This window comes from Dipodomys spectabilis, unplaced genomic scaffold, assembly GCF_019054845.1.
Source record: "Dipodomys spectabilis isolate Male_0828 unplaced genomic scaffold, ASM1905484v1 ptg000157l, whole genome shotgun sequence".
Classification (NCBI taxonomy): Eukaryota; Metazoa; Chordata; class Mammalia; order Rodentia; family Heteromyidae; genus Dipodomys; species Dipodomys spectabilis.
Window position 1 is genome coordinate 5,987,721 of NW_024870834.1, and position 19,528 is coordinate 6,007,248.

At 52.7% G+C, this 19,528-nt stretch overlaps 1 protein-coding gene across 1 annotated transcript in view; it reads right to left on the minus strand.

Annotated features, from left to right (window-relative positions):
* Window positions 1-17,518, minus strand: part of Rin3 (Ras and Rab interactor 3) — an 88,759-nt gene extending 71,241 nt beyond the window's left edge. Inside the window, exon 1 of the mRNA XM_042692727.1 lies at window positions 17,449-17,518. Within this exon, the coding sequence (XP_042548661.1) occupies window positions 17,449-17,492 (44 nt within the window). The 5' untranslated portion in view covers window positions 17,493-17,518. The remainder of the gene's footprint in view (window positions 1-17,448) is intronic.
* Between the last annotated feature and the right edge of the window lie 2,010 nt (window positions 17,519-19,528).

Here is a 19,528-nt window from a genome sequence, read left to right on the forward strand (position 1 = left end):
GGATCTTCAATTAGGTTGAAGAAGTGGCAGAGCTTCCAGAAACCAGCTCCAAGGCACCTGCCCTGGAAGACTAAGGAAAGACAACAGAGCAAGGTATCTGCCTTAAGATGCCGCCAAGGATGGCCGGGAGCAGCCAGAAGCGAGGAATTGCAGCCAACTGTGCCACACTTGTTTTTCCAGCTGTGATTATTGCTGTCAACCAGGCCTGCTATGCCAGCTCCTCCTATGAGCTAGGCTACCAGGCACAGGGCCTGCTATCCATTCTCCAGATCCTGCCTCTCCGGGGCCAAGCTCCGGCTCTGCTGAGGGCTCTGCCAAGGCAGGGCCTTGGCATTGATGCCTAGTCACCAACAGTGCTGTGTAAGCAAAGTAACCAGCTTCAGGAGTTTTCCACAGCTCCAGAGCAAGAAGCCCTTGCATGGCAGGCTAGGCATGACCTGAGCAGTGAGTGCCGATGGCCCGGGCAGCCCTCTCATTCCCAGCTGTCCATGTACCCAGCTGTCCTTGCTGGATCCACAGGTGCAGCACGGGGGCAGGTGCTCTAGGGCTTTTCTCAGCAGCAAAGCATGGGAGGGAGGGAAGGAGGAAAGAAGGGAGAAAGGGAGGGAGGGAGGAAATGAGGAAACAGGAAGGGAGGAAGGGAAAGAGGAAGAAAAGGAGGGAGGAAGGGAGAGAGGAAGGAAAGGAAGGAGGAAGGAAAAGAAAGAGGAAGAATAAAGGAAGGGAAGAGAGAAGGAAGGAAGAGAGGGAGGAAGGAAGGAAAAAGTTGGCCTACTCAAAGAGAGGAAGGTGGTACATGAGGCTGTGAAGGCTGATGGAACCCCCATTGGGGCGGGAGGTGGACCAGAGTAGGTTTGAGGGCGGACCTGGAGGCAGGCCCGCACAATCAATCAACCATACTCCAAAGCCTGTTGTTTAGTGTGTGGTTTGCATGGTGCAAAGTCTCCCTCGCTGATGTCCAGCTGCCATTGGCTGAATGATTTACTTGCAAAGCTTCTGGATACCGTAGGCCAGGCCTCTGAGATACAGCCTGCTGAAGCCCAGCCCTGCATGTCAGCTGCCCTGGCTCTCAGATGCTCCCTTAGAACTCGAGTCCCTGCTGACCATCACTAGCAAGTAGTCCTATCTGTCTGAAGTCCTCCAAGGATGGAAGCTCCCTGCCACACGGGGCAACCTCATCCCTGATCCAGGAAGCAAGCACTTCTCAATTTCTGTCTAACTGAAATCTGTCCCCGTTTCCTCCCCCTGCCCCCACCCCCACCCCTTTTCCTCTGTTTCCTTTTGCTTTTTCTACACTTCACAGAGCTTCAGGGACAGGCTCCTCCCCCTACCAAGCACCTCTCCCAGCTATGGGGCTCAGACATCATCCACTTTCCCACAAAGCCACCCAGAGGTCAACTTTACCAGCTGCTTCCCCTCCCCCATGCCCTCTGAGCTAGGAGTTTACATTCATGTATCAGAAATTTCTTTTATTTCCTCTTTTCTTTCTTTCTTTCTTTCCTTCCTTCCTTCCTTCCTTTTTTCCTTCCTTTCTCTCTTTCTTTCTGCCAGTTCTGGGGCTTGAACTCAGGGCCTGGGTACTGCCCTGAACTTTTATTGCTCAAAGCAAGTGCTCTACCACTTGAACTACAGCTATCCTTCTGGCTTTTTTGGTAGTTTACTGGAGTCTCATGGACTTTCCTGTCCAGCCTGGTTTCAAATCACTGTTCTCAGATCTCAGCCTACTGAATAGCTAGGATTTTCCTTTTTTAATAACACCTGGAAGAATCTCATATAACGGCTTTTAGTATAAACATAGTTGCATAACCATCCCGGCAATCAACAGTTTTAGAACACCCCCAAAATAAAATTCCTTAGTCATTCCCTGTGACCAGTGACCCCACACTCTGGCCCTACTAATGTGCTCATTATCTTTATAGATTTTGCCTATTCTGGATATTCCCTATAAATAGAAGCATACAAGATATGAGCTTTAAACCTTAAAAACAAACAAACAAACCAAGACAGTGTAGCCCAGGTTGACTTCAAACTCAAGATCCTTCTGTTTCAGCCTCCCAAGTATTGGGAATATGAATGTGTAATCACCATGCCCAGCAGAAATATGTGTCCTTTTGTGTTTCTTTTCACTTGACATAATGTTTCCAAGTGTCATCTATGTTGCAGCAGCTAATAGAATGTATCAGTGTTTCACTTCTCTTAACCCATAAATAACAGTCCAGTGTATAGACATGCCACATTTGACCTATTCATCCAATAGTTGGTAAATATTTGTGTTTCCACTTGTGGGACATTACCAATAACACTGCTAATATTCACATGCAAGTTCCTGTATGGAATGCTTGTTTTCCATTCTCTCCAGCGGATACGTAGGAGTGGAACTTCATGGTCATAAGGGAGCTTTATGGGGGGCATTCTGAGGAGCTGCCTCCCTGTTTCCCAAGGTGACTGTGGGCACTGGCCTTCTCACCAGCAGGCCACCGGAGCTCTGGTTTCCCCACCACCTCTCCAACACTGTTACTGTCTGTCTGTCTTGTTGGTTACAGTCATGATGGTGCGGAAGGGTCTCCTATGGATTTCATTTGCATGTCCCATGCGGTAGTTGAGATCAGTCAATCACCTGTGCATTATATGGCCAAAATTGTGGTTCTTCACTGTTTATAGATCTTGTCTATTTTTTTTATTTACTCTTGGGGCTTGAACTCAGGGCCTGGGCACTGTCCCTGGGCTGCTTTTTGCTCAAGGCTAGCACTCTACTACATGAGCCACAGCGTCTCTTCCTGCTCTTTCTGTTTATGTAGTCCTGAGGAATCAAACCTAGGGCTTCATGCATGCTAGGCAAGCACTCTACCCCGAAGCCACATTTCCAACCTGTGTGATTTTTGTAATTGGCTATTTAGACAGTTAATTAGTGTTGGCACTGGAGCTTGAACTCAGTGCCTCACCCTGTTTCTTGTTTTTTTGCTTAATGCTGGTGCTTGAGCATACTACCTGAGTCACAGCTCTACTTGTGGATTTCTTTTAGTGGTTAATCAGTGAAAAGAGTCTCCGACTTTCCTGCCCAGGCTGCTTTGAATCGTCATCCTCAGCCTCGTGAGGAGAGAAGCTGGCAGGAGTGATCAGCACCCTACCTGACTCATTTTAAAAGAAAAGTTCTCACTGTGTAACTCATCATGACCTCAAACTTACACTCCTACTCCTCAACCTCTAATCTGAGGTGACAAAAACTCCAGCTTTCTTCTAAGGGTTTTGTAGTTTTAGCTCTTCCATTCAGGTCTGTGTGTGGGCCATTTTGAGTGCATTTTTATGTATGGTGTGAGATAGGAGTCCAATCTTATTCTCTGCACATGAGTGTGAAGCTGTCTAAGCACCATGTATTGAAGACAAAGTCTTCAAGTCTTGTTGGCCTAATCAACCATCGGGGGCCATTCATTATGAAGTATTTTTGAGCCTCCTCATAATACTTTAAAAGTATTCTGATTATCTGTCTGTCTGTGCACCTCTGATGTATACAGTCATACAGGGAAAGAATCAATCCCCTAGAATTGTAACTATCACCTTCCTCCATCTAGTTACTCTACTCCTATTAATAAGACCTAAGATGGCATTGGTTTTTCTGTAGCTTCTCAGAAACTGTGGGAAATTAGAGTTCTGAGGGCAGGAGCACACTTGTGGAAATGGGGGAGCTAGCAAGGGCTTAGGGGGTGAGCAGCACTGTAACAGGCGCTAAGACTCCCCGGGACATAAGGGACAGGCATTGAGCTTGCTCAGACCATGGACTGGTTCCAGGCTCAGTGGTCTCTTCAGGAGAAAGGAAATGTTGGACTAAACCTGGAATGGCCAGTAGGCTGAACTTCCACGTGAACTCCAGCTGCCTGGTAGCAACTGTTTGAACTGTGAATGCTGAAGGCTGAAGAGAGAGTACAGGGATCTACTAGGGATGTTAGGGCTCCATATAGAAGAGGAACAGACACGTTACATGCCTACTGGGCCAAGGAACAGGCCAAGGACTGGGGTTCCTTCCAGCACTGTGAATTCCATGGGTCTGTGGCTCAGCTGACCCTTGGCTGGGGGCCACCTGACAGCTTTTCTTTCCTAGCCAGGCTGACCCTGCCCAGCAGATAGGTGAGAGAAGGCAGGCAACCATGCTAGATTTTCATAGCTTTCTCTTGCCAGATCTTTTTCCTGAGTGTGTAAAGCTGGGCCTCCACTGCTGCCTTGGCTACCCCTGGCCCAGGCTTTGGTGCCTAAAGGCCCACGGCTCTAGGCTGATCACGGGCATCATGATGATGGAAGAGAAGGAGCCAGTTTTCAGAAGTGTCTCTCACAAACACTCAACAAATGCTTGCGGCCAGGTTCCCGGGGAAGAACTGCACAAGGTTCTGGCCAAACACAGTGTCGGGAAACTCTGCTCTGAGGAGCTTTCCTAGGTTTCTCCTCACCCAGAAAATGACCAGGCCTTGTATGATGATGTGGGGCCCCTGACACCCTGTGGCTGAGCCCAAGAGCCCGGGCCAGCTCCCAGGCCTACCCACAGGCTGTCAGAGGGGAAGTTAGTCTTCCGGCCCCCGGAAGTGCTGAGAGCAGGTCAGGCTGCCTTGCCTCGCAGCCCACATCAAGGGGTCTGGCAGGGCAAAGGTCTTCAAGCTTTCCGTTTCTGCATGCTGCAGGTCCCTGCCCCTCTAGGTGTGTCTGGCACTACCTGGTTCTCATCACTGCCTTCCTGCTGGTCCCTTCCAGGCCTTCCCTGCCCACACTGGGCACCACATGGCCCCCATAGAACCAGCTTCAGTGCGGAGGGCCTTCTGTGTCTGCCTGCCCTTGGCCAGGTCTGCCCTTTGACTCAGTCCTCAGATGCCCAGTGGTTCACAGCTTCTATCCCCAGCTGCTCTGCCTTCACCTGCGGTTCTCCTCTCAGCCTCCTGGCAGCCTGAGCTGAGCTCTACCACCTCCTTCTAGAACCTTCTCTGCCTCATGGATTCCAGCCGCTTGCCGCCCAAACTAGATCTGACTAGGCCTGACCCGCTAACCTCTTTGCTCCTGTGCATGGTGTTACACATGCACATTGGGATGAGCTGATCCAAGGACAGAGAGAACGGGGCCAAGTACCACCTGGAGGGGCAGGAAGGCTGGTGATGGGTGGGGGAGCGTCTCCCTGAAGCCTTTTCTGCCTTCTGAGTTCAGATCATGTGTCTATACTGCCATTCAAGGAATAAGAGCAATGACTGGAAATTGAAAGGCCAAGAAGGATTTATTGCATGTAGCAGAGAGGGGCTCTCTGAATGCCTGGTGGCAGACTGCTGCTCTTCTGTTTGGCTAAGACTACCATGGTAGGCCCTTTACCTTCTTGAACCTACTCTGAAGAGTTATCCTTGAAGGCAAACAAAGCTCAGTGGACAAAGATGTCCACTGCGATGAGACTCGCGGTTGTGGAACACTGGACAGGAATGGCGAAGGACATCCTTCCCCCATGCTCAGCCCCTTCCCTCTCAGATTCTGTTTCAGGGTCAGGAGGACTTGGCTCTGTGTGCTCAGGCCACGGAATAGTGGTTGAAGAGGAAAATACTTAACAATGGTGTAGGTAAGGAAATATTAGTACCACAGGCAACTTTGGTCCTACGAAGAAGGCAATTTTAGCCGTTCCACTCCTGCAGACTCTGAAATAATACACAGCCATGAAAAATGCTCCCTAAAACACTCTCTGATAAGGTGGGCAGGCACATCAGTGAATACAGCCTTCATCAAGGGCTACTTAGCAATTGGGAATACACCTGCACATGCACATGCATTCTGACCCAGCAGCTGTGGAAGCATCCTTCCAGACACAGAAGAGAGTACAGAAGAGTACAGAAAGACCCACGGGCACCTGGACTCACTGGGGCTCACTGGAGCATTGTCTGAAGTGGAGCAATGACTGGAAACAACCTAAAAGCACCATCCACGAAGGAGGGACTAGCTAAGTAAACAATACAGGGCAACTGAAAACAATGAGGATTTTCTTTATGCTGCTGTGGAAACTCTCCAAGATAAGTGATTAGGTACAAAAGCACAGCATTGTATGGCCTGTGCTGCCTTGTTAGACAAAAAAAAGAAAAGAAAAGAATTATTTGTGATCATCTAAAACAAACTGTGGAGCTGGGTGCCAGTAGCTTACACCTGTAACCCTAGCTTCTCAGGAGGCTGAGATCTGAGGACTGAGGTTTGAAAGCCAGCCTAGGCAGGAAAGTCCATAAGACTCTAATTTCCAATTAACCAGCAAAATGCTGGAAGTGGAGCTGTGGCGCAAATGGTAGAGGCAGCATAAAGCAGAGCCGCTCCTTTATAGGCTAGATGACACAGTTGCAGATAGGCTGTCTTGACTTAAGGCAGGGGGCAGAACAAACCTGTAGGAGCAGAGAAGGGGCTCCTACCCCGCCTGTGTGTCTCTATGTTACTTCTGAGATAGGAAATGCCCCTTCCTCAGCCCCAGTCCTGATGCACAATATTAAAAGGCAGCCCCTTTGCAAAGTGACTGGACCACAAGGGCTCTGACCTCAGCCATGAATTAACCAATTTGTAGATTCACAGCTTAGCAGTTTTCAGAGAAGGCACTCCATTATATAAAGCCAGCTCTTCTCCCTCTGCTGCCTGCCCACCACTTCTGCTACCTGTTCTACCACATGCTCCCACTAGGATGTGAGCTCAGGATCCGCACAGGCCTAGGGACCATGGAGCCCAGTGACCATGCACTGAGATCTCTGGAACAAAAATAAACCTTTCTTTCTTTAAGTTGATTACCTCAGGTGTTTTGCCATAGCCATGGAAAGCTGACTAACACAGTCAGGGAACAATTCTCATATCCACACTCTTACTCATATCCTATCTGGTATCCACAGAGCCAAGAACTGGGCAGATCTGAAGGAACTGTAAACATGGAGGTTATATAAACTCAGGAATGTTGTCTCTATGGATATCATGCTCGTGTCAATACATAAAACAGTTGCAAAGGGAACAGACTGATTCCTAAATTTACTTTTGGCTGGCAATAGGTTTTCATAAGTTCATAGTCTAGCCGTGTTGTCATGGAATATTCTAGATCTGTACCATCCAATGTAGTCACCATTTACCAGTCACGTGTATCTCTGGAGCACTTGTAACAATGTGGTTACTGGAAATGCATTCATCCCAGTTAATTTCATTGAATTTGTTAAGTGGCTACGTGTGGCTAGTGGCTACTGCATTGGACAAATGCAGATCTAGACTTTTCTATGGTTTCAATCTTTCTGGAGTATGTGTGAATTCAGGAACTGCTTGCAAACTTGGTTTTTCAATGCAAAGAAAAGAAAAAAAGGAATTTTAAGAGGAAAACTACACGCGTGCAGTGTTATTACCACGAGTCATAGCTCCCGTCTTAGTGTTCTTGGAGGAAATGAAATTCCAGTCCTAGGCCATCTGTCCTAGTGTCTGTCCATCCTGGTGTCTGTCGGTCCTGCTCTCATCAAGCCCTAGGCTTCCAATGACCCCAGCCCTGTCCTTCCTTCTCTCAGGGATCCCACTGGAGAGAGAGGAGCAAGGAGGCTGAGGCCTACTGGCTGCCCCTCTGCCTGGGGCCCCAGACCACTTGGCACCCCACACAGCCCACCACCACCCCACAAATGGACAAGGAGCTTCTTGTCCTCACTCAGTAACTGACCGCACTATGACTGGCCTTTCCAGTCTTAGTGGTGATCAACTGGAAAGGTTGGGTCAGCAGGAAGATATCTGGAGCTGAGCCAGTCAGGGTTTATTCTAGCCTGTGCCATGGGCTTGCTGTGTGACCTGGGAAAAATCTCCATCTGTCTCTGGGCCTCAGTTTTCTCAGCAGTAAAACAAGTGAAAGGGGCTGGGCACTGGTGGCTCATGCCAGTCTTTCTACTCAGGAGCCCGAGGTCTGAGGATCATGGTTCAAAGCCAGCCTGGGCAGGAACATCTGAGACTCTTACCTCTAATTAACTACCAAAAAAAGCCAGAAGTGGAGCTGTGGCTCAAGTGGTAGAGTGCTAGCCTTGAGCAAAAGGAGCTCAGTGACAGGACCTAGGCCCTGAGTTCAAGCCCCAGGACTGGCCAGAGAGAAAGAGAAAGACAGAGACAGAGACAAACAGAGAGAGGCTATTTTCCCCCACCTACTTCATGACCAAGTGAACCCCCATTTCTGAAGTAAAAGGGGCTCAGAATGCAACACAGATGCTTGGTAGCTGCCCTCACACAAGACACTGCCAGCCCTGACCAGCACCTTGCAGAAACTACTGCAGTCGGTACCTCATATCCTCGTCACGGGTGACGCTGGGCCGGCCTGCAGCCCACGAGCGGCCGCTGCAACCACATTTCCTCTGCCAGGAACAAGCATGTCTGTGATGTCCTGGAGCGGGGGGGGGGGGGGGGGGGAGCGGGAGGGGAGGGGGCGCGTGCCTCTCAGGCCCAGGCCACCTCGCGCATGCTGCCTCCGTGGCCTGCAGGCCCGCCCTGTGGTTTTGCCCGCATGCCACCCAGCCCACCTGGGGAGATGGGGAGATTTTGAGTGGGAAGATGGAGGAAGCCAGGCACTCGCTGCACAGACTGAATGTGTGTATCCTTCCTGACAGGCATGAGCTGGTAAACCCTCACCCTTCCCACCCCGAGTGAAGGGGTTAGCACATGGTGATTAGGGGTGATTAGGTCTTGAGGGTGTGCCCGTGAGGAGTTAGTGCCCTTCTAAAGGAGGCCACTGCCAGACTTTCTGCCTCATGAGGACTAAGGCAGTGGGCTGAGGACCAGGATGAGGCCTTGAGCTGAGACGTCCAGCCTCCAGGGTGTAGAGAAGAGAATCTCCCTAGGCTGCCTGGACTAAGGCATGTGGCTGGAGTAGCCCAAGCAAAGACACTGGCTATTGACTTCCGAGGAAGCAGGGAGGCCCTGGGACAGGGAAACCTCAGAGACACAAGTAAGGAAGAGCCTCACCCAGGTTCAAATGTGCCCCCTCCTGACTCCAAGAACAGGGACTTTGCTAGCAGATGCCACAGGAGACTTGGGTAGACTTGGGCCCTTCTTGACTTCTTCCCTTGTCTACAGGGAGTCAGGTGGGGAGAGGGTGAGGCCACCCCTCCTGGGTGGGGCTCTTAAGGTGGGAAGAGACAGCAGGAGTCCAGCCTTGAGCCAGGCATCACTGGACTTAGACCACAGGCCCAGAGCCTCGGGCAGCACAGGGGTGAGGGGCTGGGGGGAGGCAGCATACACTCCATGCTGGGCCTGGATAGAGTTGCGGCTCTGCCACTCACTGCTGAGGGCTTCTCTTGTGTTTCCTGCTGTGTCTCACCTGTCAACTGAGCCTGGAGACCTCAGTTCAAGAAGCAAAAGGTTGCTGGGTGTCAGTGGCTCACATTTATAATCCTAGCTACTCGGGAGGCTGAGATCTGAGAGCTGCAGTTCAAAGCCAACCCAGGCAGGAAAGACCGTGAGACTTTTATCTCCAATGAACCACCTGAAAACCGGAAGTGGTGCTGTGGCTCAAGTGATAGAGCGCTCACCTTGAGCTGAAGAGCTGAGGGACTGCGCCCAGGCCCATTGTTCAAGCACCATGATCAAAAAAAAAAAAGGCAAAATGTCTGAAGTCAGTGCAGAGGATACAAGCAGTGAAGGTGTCTGGTAGAGATCTATCTGTGAACTCCAAGAGTCCCTGTCCTTTATCTGCCTTGATTCACTCATAAATACCCCTCCCCAAGAATTGTTCCATTAGAATCACAGAAGATGAGCCACTAAGGCTGGCCACTGTCCTCCATGGACATGGTCCTTTCCAACCTTCAGATATCACCCGAGGAGGGAGAGGACCACAGCCCTGAGACCAGAGGGACAGGACGCAGCCCAGACACCCAGACACACCCAGACACACACACACACACACACACACACACACACACGAGGCCCAAGCAGTGGAGAGGTACAATCCAGACACACACACACACACACACACACACACACACACACACACACACACACACACACACACACACACACACACACACACACACTCCCAGATAAGACGATCTTGACTCGGAGGCCCAAGCAGTGGAGAGGTACAATCGCACCTGTAGTAAAGACTTTATTAGGGCTTAGGCTCCTGGGAGTCTCTGGGCATTGGCTCAGTAGGCAGCCCTGTTTTCCGTGTGTTTCTGTCTAGAGGCCTTGCACTGACTATGCGTGGCTGGTGTCGTGAGAGCGAGCACAACGCAGGACTGGCGAAGCTTTATGTAGTGCAAGTTTTCTCTAAGGCACAGGACAGCCACCTTACACCTATGAATATCATATTCCAGCACTCTGCTCCGATCTACTGGAAATGATATCTCCAACACAAAAATACCAAGCTGCAGAGACTCAGCTGTGACAAGGACATGTGCTTGCAGGAGCCGGAGGGGCACAGACTGTTGAGCTAGGCCCAGCCCCAGCCGGACTGCTGTGGCATATCATCAGAGGGAGATACAGAACACTGGCCCCTAGAAGAGAGCACTGTGGACCTAAAGCCCCGTGAGCGATGTCTAGCCCAGTGAAAGGAAGCACAAGACAGAATATACTGTCTGAAGCTTCCAGTGAAATCTAAAATGCACAAATACTCAACCTGGAAAAAATGTTTGCAATGCAGTCCTTAAGGCAGGAAGAGCCTTAGTGAGTGTACACCTGCCTCCCCTCTCCCCGCCCTCCTCCCTGACTCCCCTAGTAAAGGGAAGGAGGAAGGATGGAGCCCTGTAAAGTAGCTTTCTATTTTCTTTCTGGCACAAAAATCTGGTGTTATGGATAAGACACAAGACTCTTAGTCTGGATCAAGCAGGTGACAGAAATCTCAAGAAATAGCGATTTAAATGAGATAAAGATGTATTCTTCTCACATATAAAATTCTGGGGCAAGCAGTCCTGAGCGACAATGATATTTCAACATGTGTGACTCCCGCCCTGCATAGTTTTGATTCTCAAGGTTTACGTCAGTGTTCAAATGGTTGCCTCAGTCCCAGCCATCACAGCTGCATTTCAGACAATAAAAAAAGAGGAAAGACACCCCCCCCCCACTTTAAGGGCACCTCTAAGCAAACTGCACCCTTTACTAAGACTTCTCTGTCCTGAACTTAAATCAGATGACCACATCTAGTTGCAAGGAAATTGGGAAATATGTGGTTAAAACTTATACCCAAGTAAAATTCAGGGTCCTAATCAACAAGCTCTGTTTCACCCTCAAACTCAAAGATTCCAGGATGGTGACCAATTCCACAGAAGTGGACCCTAAACCCAAACCCACAGAGGTTTTAGGGGGGTCATTTAACACAGAATAGAAGTGGGACAAAGTCAAGTCAGTACAAGCCAATTCTGCCTATTAAAATGGCACTTATGGGTTGAGCCACAAAATCCGGGGGGCATAGATCCATGACGGGGTGTGTGTGGGGTAACACATGTCCAATGCACAGGAAGTAGTAACCCTCTGTGTAAAATGAGGAACTCAAATCAACATGCACTCATGGATTTAAAGTATACAACTGGCCAGGCACACGTGTTTCATGCCAGTAATCCTGGCTACTCAGGAGGCTGAGACCTGACGATCAAGGTTCAAAGCTAGCCTGGCAGGTAAATCTGCAAGACTTCTATTTCTAATTAACCAGTAGAAAGCCAGCAGTGGAGGTGTGGATAAGCGGTGGAAAGCCAACCTTGAATGAAAAAATTAAGCAAAAGTGTGAGACCCTGAATTCAAGACTCAGTATTGGTGTGTTCTTTCTGCCTGTCTCTGTCTCTCCCCACACACCCCGTTCAAAAAAAGGGAGACAATTGTGTGTTTTTAGTGGGTACAGATTCTACTAAGTATGTGTTTGATGTTTTCAACTTCACTATTTCTCGTTGTTGGTTTTTGACTTTTTTTTCCCCCTTGACTCTGATACTGAAGCTTGAACTCAGGGCCTGAGCACTGTCCCTGAGCTTTTATGCTCAAAGCTAGTGCTCTACCACTTGAGCCACAACTGTACTTCTGGCTTTTTGCTGGTTCATTGGAGATAAGAGTCTCCAGTATTTTTCTGCCTGGGCTGGTTTTGCACCGCTATCCTCAAATCTCTGGTGGAGCTAGGATTACAAGTGTTAGCCATAGGCTTCGTGCTTGCATTTGAACTTTTTGAAGTGTATAATAAAAATTGATGTTGAAAAATCAACAGTACACATACAAGTCACAGTCCCCAACAGCCTCAAATCCAAAAAGAACATCATCTCATGTAACCATGACAACACCCGCGGAGGTGGGGTCCTCGCTTTTGCAGAAGGGGAAGAAAAGGTTCAAATGGCGGCATCTTGCCCAGGCTGGCTGAGCTACTAAGTGGAGGAGCAGGCCTGTGGAAAATAAGAGTCACACTCTTCCACAGAGCCAAGTCACCACACGCAGCACCCCGCCAACACCCCCACACCGGGCTGCTCGGGGCTCTGTGCACTTGACCTGTCCCACTGTCCCACCCAGGGTCAACTCCCCTCTCCATATGCCAGTCTCAGTGGCTAAAACCCCACTTGTCCTTCAAGGCCCAACTCAAACGCTGCTATAGTCTATCTATTCTGTTACAGTCACCTGTAGTACAGCCTCAACCTTTTAGATAGGACCCTATACCCATGTGTAAATTTGTCTTATTTTCTTTCGTAGATAAACTGACAACTCTTGGATGTTCAAGTATTTTACACACACACACACACACAGCACAACACTCTTAAATTCCTCATTTCTAGCTGGGCCCTGGTGGCTCATGCTTGTAATCTTAGCTACTCAGGAGGGTGGTTCAAAGCTAGCCCAGGTAGGAAAGTCCTTGAGACTCTTATTTCCAATGAGCCACCAGAAAACCGGAAGTGGTTCTGTGGCTCAAGTGATAGAGTGCTTGCTTTGAGCTGAAGAGCTGAGGGACAGCGCCCAGGCCCAGAGCTCAAGCCCCATGACTGACCAAAAAAAAGAAAAAAAAAATCTCATTTCTTGGGGGTACAGAAAAGTTAAATTCGGTACCCTTTCTGAGGCAGCCAGAGTGCCCCAGGCCCCCTCTACGCTACCTGAGAGAGTCCTCCACAGATAGAGAGTGGCCGTCCAGTGTCTGCCAGCCAGCCAGAACCATGTCACCAAAAACAGTCATGGTGAGGGGTGGGGCGGAGTAGCAGCTCAGAAAATCCGTTGAAGTTGTGCCCTTCACCTTCAGCTCCACTCTTATGGGGACCTCCTCATTTTAGATCCTCCAGGGAGACCGGAGAAGAGAGACTTCCTAGATCTCAATACTTCTAGAAAGTTCTAAAGCTGGCCAGATAAGCCATGGCCCCTCCAGTCCTTCTAAACTGACCATCTAAGAGAGGAAGGTAGCAGGGCAAACAGGAAGTGAAGGTTCTCAGGGCTACTTCCCTTAGGTTGGGGCTCTTGCTGGGCATACAGCCCCCCTCAAGTCATTAGAATAACCAGGAGAGCACTCTTTGTGCCCTGCTCCGTTTCCATCCATCTCTCCCTGGCCAAAGTCTTTGTCTCCCCGTTAATGCTTATTATCTGGTATATGTTATACTCAAGTACCTCTCGGGTACACAGAAGTCTGGCCCGGCCTCACCCCACTTTTGCGCTATGCTGACCAGCTCCAAGCCTGTGCTCTGGCCCTCCCTCCCTGAGGTATGGCTGTCTGTCTGCTCTGTTCTGCTCATTTGTCCCCATCTAGAGAGGGGTGACTCACCTCACTGGCCGTGATAGGGGGAGGAGAGGGCCAAGGAAAGAAGCTGCAGTCACTGGTCAGCCGTCGGCTGCTGTTCACTCTGGCCTGTGGCTGGGGCTCTGTGGCCAGCGTGGTGTGCGAACAACAGTTGCAGAGAGGGCCGGCATGGTATAGAGGGCTGTGGTGTCCTTTAATTTCTTTCTTTCTTTGGTCATGGGGATGGAACTCTGCGCCTGGGCAGCTCTTCAGCTCAAGGCGAGTGCTCTACCACTTGAGCCACAGCGCCACTTCTGGTTTTCTGAGTGGTTTATTGGAGATAAGAGTCTTATGGCCTTTCCTTCCCAGGCTAGCTTTGAACCACGATCCTCAGATCTCAGCCTCCTGGGTAGCTAGGATCACAGGCGTGCGCCATGGGCACCTGGCTGGCCTTCAATTTCCAGCACACACCATTCTTGCTGGGTTTCACGGCATCTTCTGTGCTGGAGCACAAGGGTCCCGGGACATTTTTAAGCTTTTATCACGCTGCTTTCTGGGACCCAGGCCCAGGGCAGGGAGCCACCAAAGGAGGCTACAATGGGCGGGAGGCAAGGAGGGTGTGAGGGGGGAATGTGCCCAGGCTCTCCCAGCCTGCACTCCCCAGGGCTCCTGGCACCCAGGAGCACAGACCTGAGCTGGGAAGGGACCCCAGGGGTCTGTTAGGGCCAGGAAGGGCAGAGCTGGTGCTCTAGGGACCACCAGGAAGAGATCCCTGCCACACAGCCTTGGTGGCTGAGGGCATCAAGGTTACACTCAAGTACCTCTTGGGTACACAGAAGTCCAGAATACAATTCTTTCTCACATGAAATTGTGTGTGTGTGCATGAGTGCACACACATGTGCACACCTCTACTGGGACTTGAACTCAGGGGCCTGGGTGCTGTCCCTTAAGCTTTTCTTTCTCTCAAAACTGGCGCTCTACCACACTTCCACTCTGACTTTTTGCTGGGCAATTGGAGATAAAAGAGTCTTAACAGTCTTTCCTGTGCAGACTGACTTTGAAGAGTGATCCTCAGATCTCAATCTCCTGAATAGCTGGGATTACAGGCATGAGCCACAGAGGCCTGGCTCAAAGGAAATCTTAAACCCTCAAGAGTAAGCGTGTTGTCTGCTAGGCTGCCCCCCCCCTACACCAGCCCCCACTTATGGCTCTAATGGGCTCTGAGAAATGTCATTCTCAGGTATGCCCACCCCTTGGTGGTGTCAGCCTTACTTAAGTTCCCCTCTTTCTCTTCGTCTTTCTCTCCATCTCAATTCAACCCAACAGCAAACCCTGTCTGCACTGCCGACCCCAGCATCCTGGCACCAAAAGGGCCCCCTCAGGTCTCCCTGCCTCCACTGCTTCTGTCTTCAATCTATCATTTCTCTGCACAAAGCCATGCTGGGTGCTGGCCCTGCTGAGACTCACCCAAGCCCGATCTGCTGTCCCGTTGCCCACAGCTAACCACATCCCCGCCACGATAGCTCCTGGTCCCCGTTTCCGTCCGGCCTCTGCTCAATGTCTTCTCCTCGAGTGTCACCCTCAGACCACCTGACCAGAAGAACACCCTGTGCGTCTCCTCACCTCCTGCCCTGACTTGTTCCTTCTCCTGGGACATGAGATGCTAGTGGCCAGGGCTTGATTTGTGGGGTGATGAATGAACCTTGAGTAAATGGCAGAGTTCTGAACAGCAGAAGATAAAGGGTCTGGGTCCAGCGTGCCAGGTGAACAAGAAGCAGACAGAGGCAGGGGGTGCAGCTCAACTGGTAAAGCACCTGCCTAGTCCTGAGTTCAAGCCTCATTACTACCACCACCCCTCCCCCCCCCACACACACACAAAGCAGAGCTTGCTTGTGAAGACCTTTAGCCAGGGGAGCCAGGATATACTGGCCCAGGACTCAGACCCAGTTGGTGGCCAGCAGGAGCTGGGGTAGACACACAGCCCAGGAGCTATGGTGCACCTGCAAAGTGCCCTGTAGATTTTTTGTTGTTGGTGGTGGTGGTGGGGCTTGAACTCTGGGCCTGGGTGCTGTCTCTGAGCTCTTCAGCTCAAGGCTAGCGTTCTACCACTTGAACCACACTGCCACTTCTGGGTTTTAGGTGGCTAATTGGAGATAAGAGTCTCTTGAATGTTCCTGCCTGAGCTGGCTTTGAACCGTGATCCTCAGATCTCAGCCTCCTGAGTAGCTAAGATGACAGGCGTGAGCCACCAGCTCAGTCCTGTATTTCTTGAGGGTGCAGAGGGAGGGGGCCCCTGAGGGAAAACCAGGGCCTCCACAAACAAAAGTCAGACCAGCCAGGCTGAAACTCAAGTCTCACAGGCTTCTGCTGGCCAGAGGTTCGGCCACACCGGGGTGAGGGTGAGCAGCACGCCAGCCCAGACAGTGTCCTCAGGAGAGTCCCTCCTCCTGGCCAGCCTGGGGCAGATGCTGTCTAGGAACTCCCTGTCCCAAAGGTGCTCTACCCTGAAATGCAAACCAATACTCTCTGAGCCCTTGCTAGCCCAGCTCTATTCCACCTGAGGCGGGGAGCCGGGTCAGAATTCGAAGCTGCTTGGGGCAGGCGGTCCCCAAAACAACCTCATGACAGCAGGTGGCACCCGTACCCCCAGGTTACAGGTGGAAGCAGAGGCCAAGGTCACAAGTGCTAATGTAACGGTAATAATGACTACTCGGGGTTTCCCTTCTAGGCCAAGGTAGTGAACGCTTTACAACTTGTTCGCAGTTCATAGGTAAGTAACCGGAGGCACCCCTTCCCCCCCTTAAATAACTGGTCCAGTCATGAATAAACAAAGGGGTCAGGCCGGGTCATCCCTGGGAAAATGGGAAGTAGGTGAGCTCAGCCACCGGCCCCTCCACCTTCCTGCGTCGCCCCCGCCCCCCTCTTCCTAGCCAGCTACAATCCCAGGGTGTGGCAGATTGAAATCAGACACCCCAGTTTCTCCCGGAGGGTGTAAGGCTGCAGCCAAGGAGGTGCTCTTATATCACGGCCCGCCCCCCCCCCCCACAGTCCCCTCTAGCTGCCCCCAATCCAGGGCCGTGCCAGCCAGCTCTGCCAACCGCCCGGCCTTACCGGGTGGAGCTTCCCCCCACCCCGGGCTCCCGGGCCCCCCAGGAGGTGAGGTCAGGAAAAGCCGGGGGCGTCTACCGCAAAACAGGCCCGGGACTTTTTAAACTCTATCAGCTGTGCAGCCCGGGAAGGCGGCAGAGGCTTTCCCAGGAATCCTGGGGGACCCCGGGCGAACCCCCCCCCAGATCTGTATCTCCCCGGGCTGCCCCGGGGGCTGGGCGGAACCTGGGGGGAGGGAGGCGCAACTCCGGCTGCGCCCCCCCCCCCCAGCGCTGCCCTGCCCAAGGCGGGGCGGGGGTCCCCAGACTACACCCGGGGACCCCATTTGGAAGCCGGTCCCCAGGCCGTCGGGCTCACCTCTCCCCACCCCGCCCCGCGGCGTCTACGGTCCCGGGGATCCCCACGCGCGCGCGCGCAAGCCCGGGACCCTCTCCAAAGCCGAGGGTCACCGTCAGGCCCAGGCCGGACCGCCGGGGAGGGGGTCGCGGGGAGCCCTCCGTCCATCCAGGGTTCAGGCACCTGAAGTTTCGAGGGGTCCCCTAGCTCCATTCCCAGGGCGCCCACGGGGACCCCAGGCAGGGCGGGAAGGCGGAGCCGAGGGGTGGGCTGCGTGCGGAGCCTGGGGTCCCCGCGCGCCCCGAGGCGCCGGGAGGAGAGCGGGCGGCGAGGGCGCGGGCGCCCGGACTTACCCCGCGGGGTCCCCGCGCCCGGGCGCCCCGACGCTGCGGATCATGCCGGGCGCGGGGCGCGGGGCGCGCGGCTCGCAGGCTCAGGCGCGCGGTGGCCGGGGCGGCGGTGGCCGGGGCGTCCGCATGGCCCCGGGGAGGAGCCGGGGCGGCCGCCGCCGCGCGCCGGGGCGCTCGCTCCCGTCCACTTCCTGCGTCGGGGCGCGCGGGGCTGGGAGGAAGAGGCCGGCCTTGGTGGTCCACGGGGCTCCGGCCACAACGCCATTCGGCGGCGGCTGGTGATCCCGAGCCCCGGGGGGCGCACGGAAGCCGCGGGGCGCGGGCGGGCGGGCGGCCGCGCCCCCGGGGCCGGGCCTGACAGCGGGCGGTGCCGGGCCCGAGCGTCCCGTCCTGTCCCTCCCCGAGGTGCCATTTCCCCCACCCCCCCAACCCCCCTGCGGGCCGGGTCCCCTGAAGGGGAAGCTCAGGCCTGGCCCGAGTCAGGGCCGGCAGGTGGGGAGGCCCAGAGCTCCCCGACCTCCCTCCCTGCCCCAGGGTCCATTGACCCGACCTGGAGCCCCAGACCTCCCTCTGGAGACCTCCTCCTCCTCAGGCCTGGCTGCCTCCCTTGGATACCTTGCGAGCTCACCACCTATCAGTCTGCTCGGCATCCATCAGGCCTGACATCCAATCCACTGGGGCTGGGTACAGAGCAAAACCACCAGAGCCACCCAGGTGGGACTGGAAGGCCGGCCTCCTCTCCTCCTCTCGGGCGCTCAGAACTGCCCCCGGAACATGTTGCAGAGAGACTGCGTCTCAGCCAACACTAGCCCACCCCAACCTAATGCAGTCTAATGCACCCCAGGCGCTGGATTTCATTTTGGGGGGCTGTTCTGTGCGCAGTAGGGTGTGTGGCAGCACTCACATCCCTCCCCTCTCCCCACCCTCTCCTCCCGACAATCCTACATGCCTTCAGGTGTTGACCAAACCCACCTGGGATTCTAAACCACATCCGGCAAAAACTAGTACACGATTGTTCCTATCAGTCCTATTCATAACAGACATCAGGTGGGAACAACCCACTGTCCTCAACAGTGGGGTGGAGAAACACAATGTGGTATGGACACGCAGTAGAATATTACATGGCCATGAAAAAGGCACACGCACCGACATGGGCTGTGTTGTGGATGAACCTTGAAATCATGCTAAGTGAAAGAAGCAAGTCATACAGGACCACATTCCACTGATATGAAATGTTCAGAATAGACAAGTGAACAAAGACAGAAAGTTAATCAGTGGTTGCCAGAAGCTTGAGGGAGAAGAGAGTGGAGAATAACTGGTAATGGTGACAGGGTTTCTTTGGGGGTAAGGAAAATGTTCTAAAATTGATTGTGGTGATGGTTGCACAATTCCATGGCTTGACTAAAAACCATTGAATTACACGCTTTAAGTGGGTGAATGGGTATGTGAATTGTATTTCAATAAGACTATTTTTTAAAATAAACAACACCAAAACACAGCCTCCAGAGGCCACCCTGGCTGTTCCGGTTCACACCACTCCCCCTCTGTGGCCCAGATTCCTGCAGGACCCCCTCCCAGGTCACGACGGGATCCCACAGGCTTCTCTGCTCCAGAGACTAAACCATCTTCTGAATGGATGGCGATCAACGTGTCCACCTTCGGTCTCCCCAGGGCTGTAAGCTTCCTGCTTGAAATGTGGGGAGAGAGGACCTCCTGCAAACTCAACCCAGGGTCCCTAGCTGCTGGGTTCTGAGCAAGGGAGCCTCAGTTTGCTCACTTGTAAAAGACAAGAGTACAAAAGAGGGGGGCGGGAGGGCGCCCCCTGCAGGACACCGTCATTACTCCTTTGCTGTGCCTCCAACAAGTCTGCAGGGCCATTTCAGCAGGTTCCATGCTTCTGCACAGAAAGTACTTAGACCACGTTCACCCTCCTGTGCCCTCTCCATCACCCTCCTCCCCCCTGCTGACACCCACTCCACAAAAGCCTGTTTTACTTTTCTCCCTCCTCCTCCCGCTCCTCCCCCTCTTCCTCCTCCTCCTCCCCATCCTCCTCCCCTTCCTCCTCCCTCCCTTCCTCCTCTTC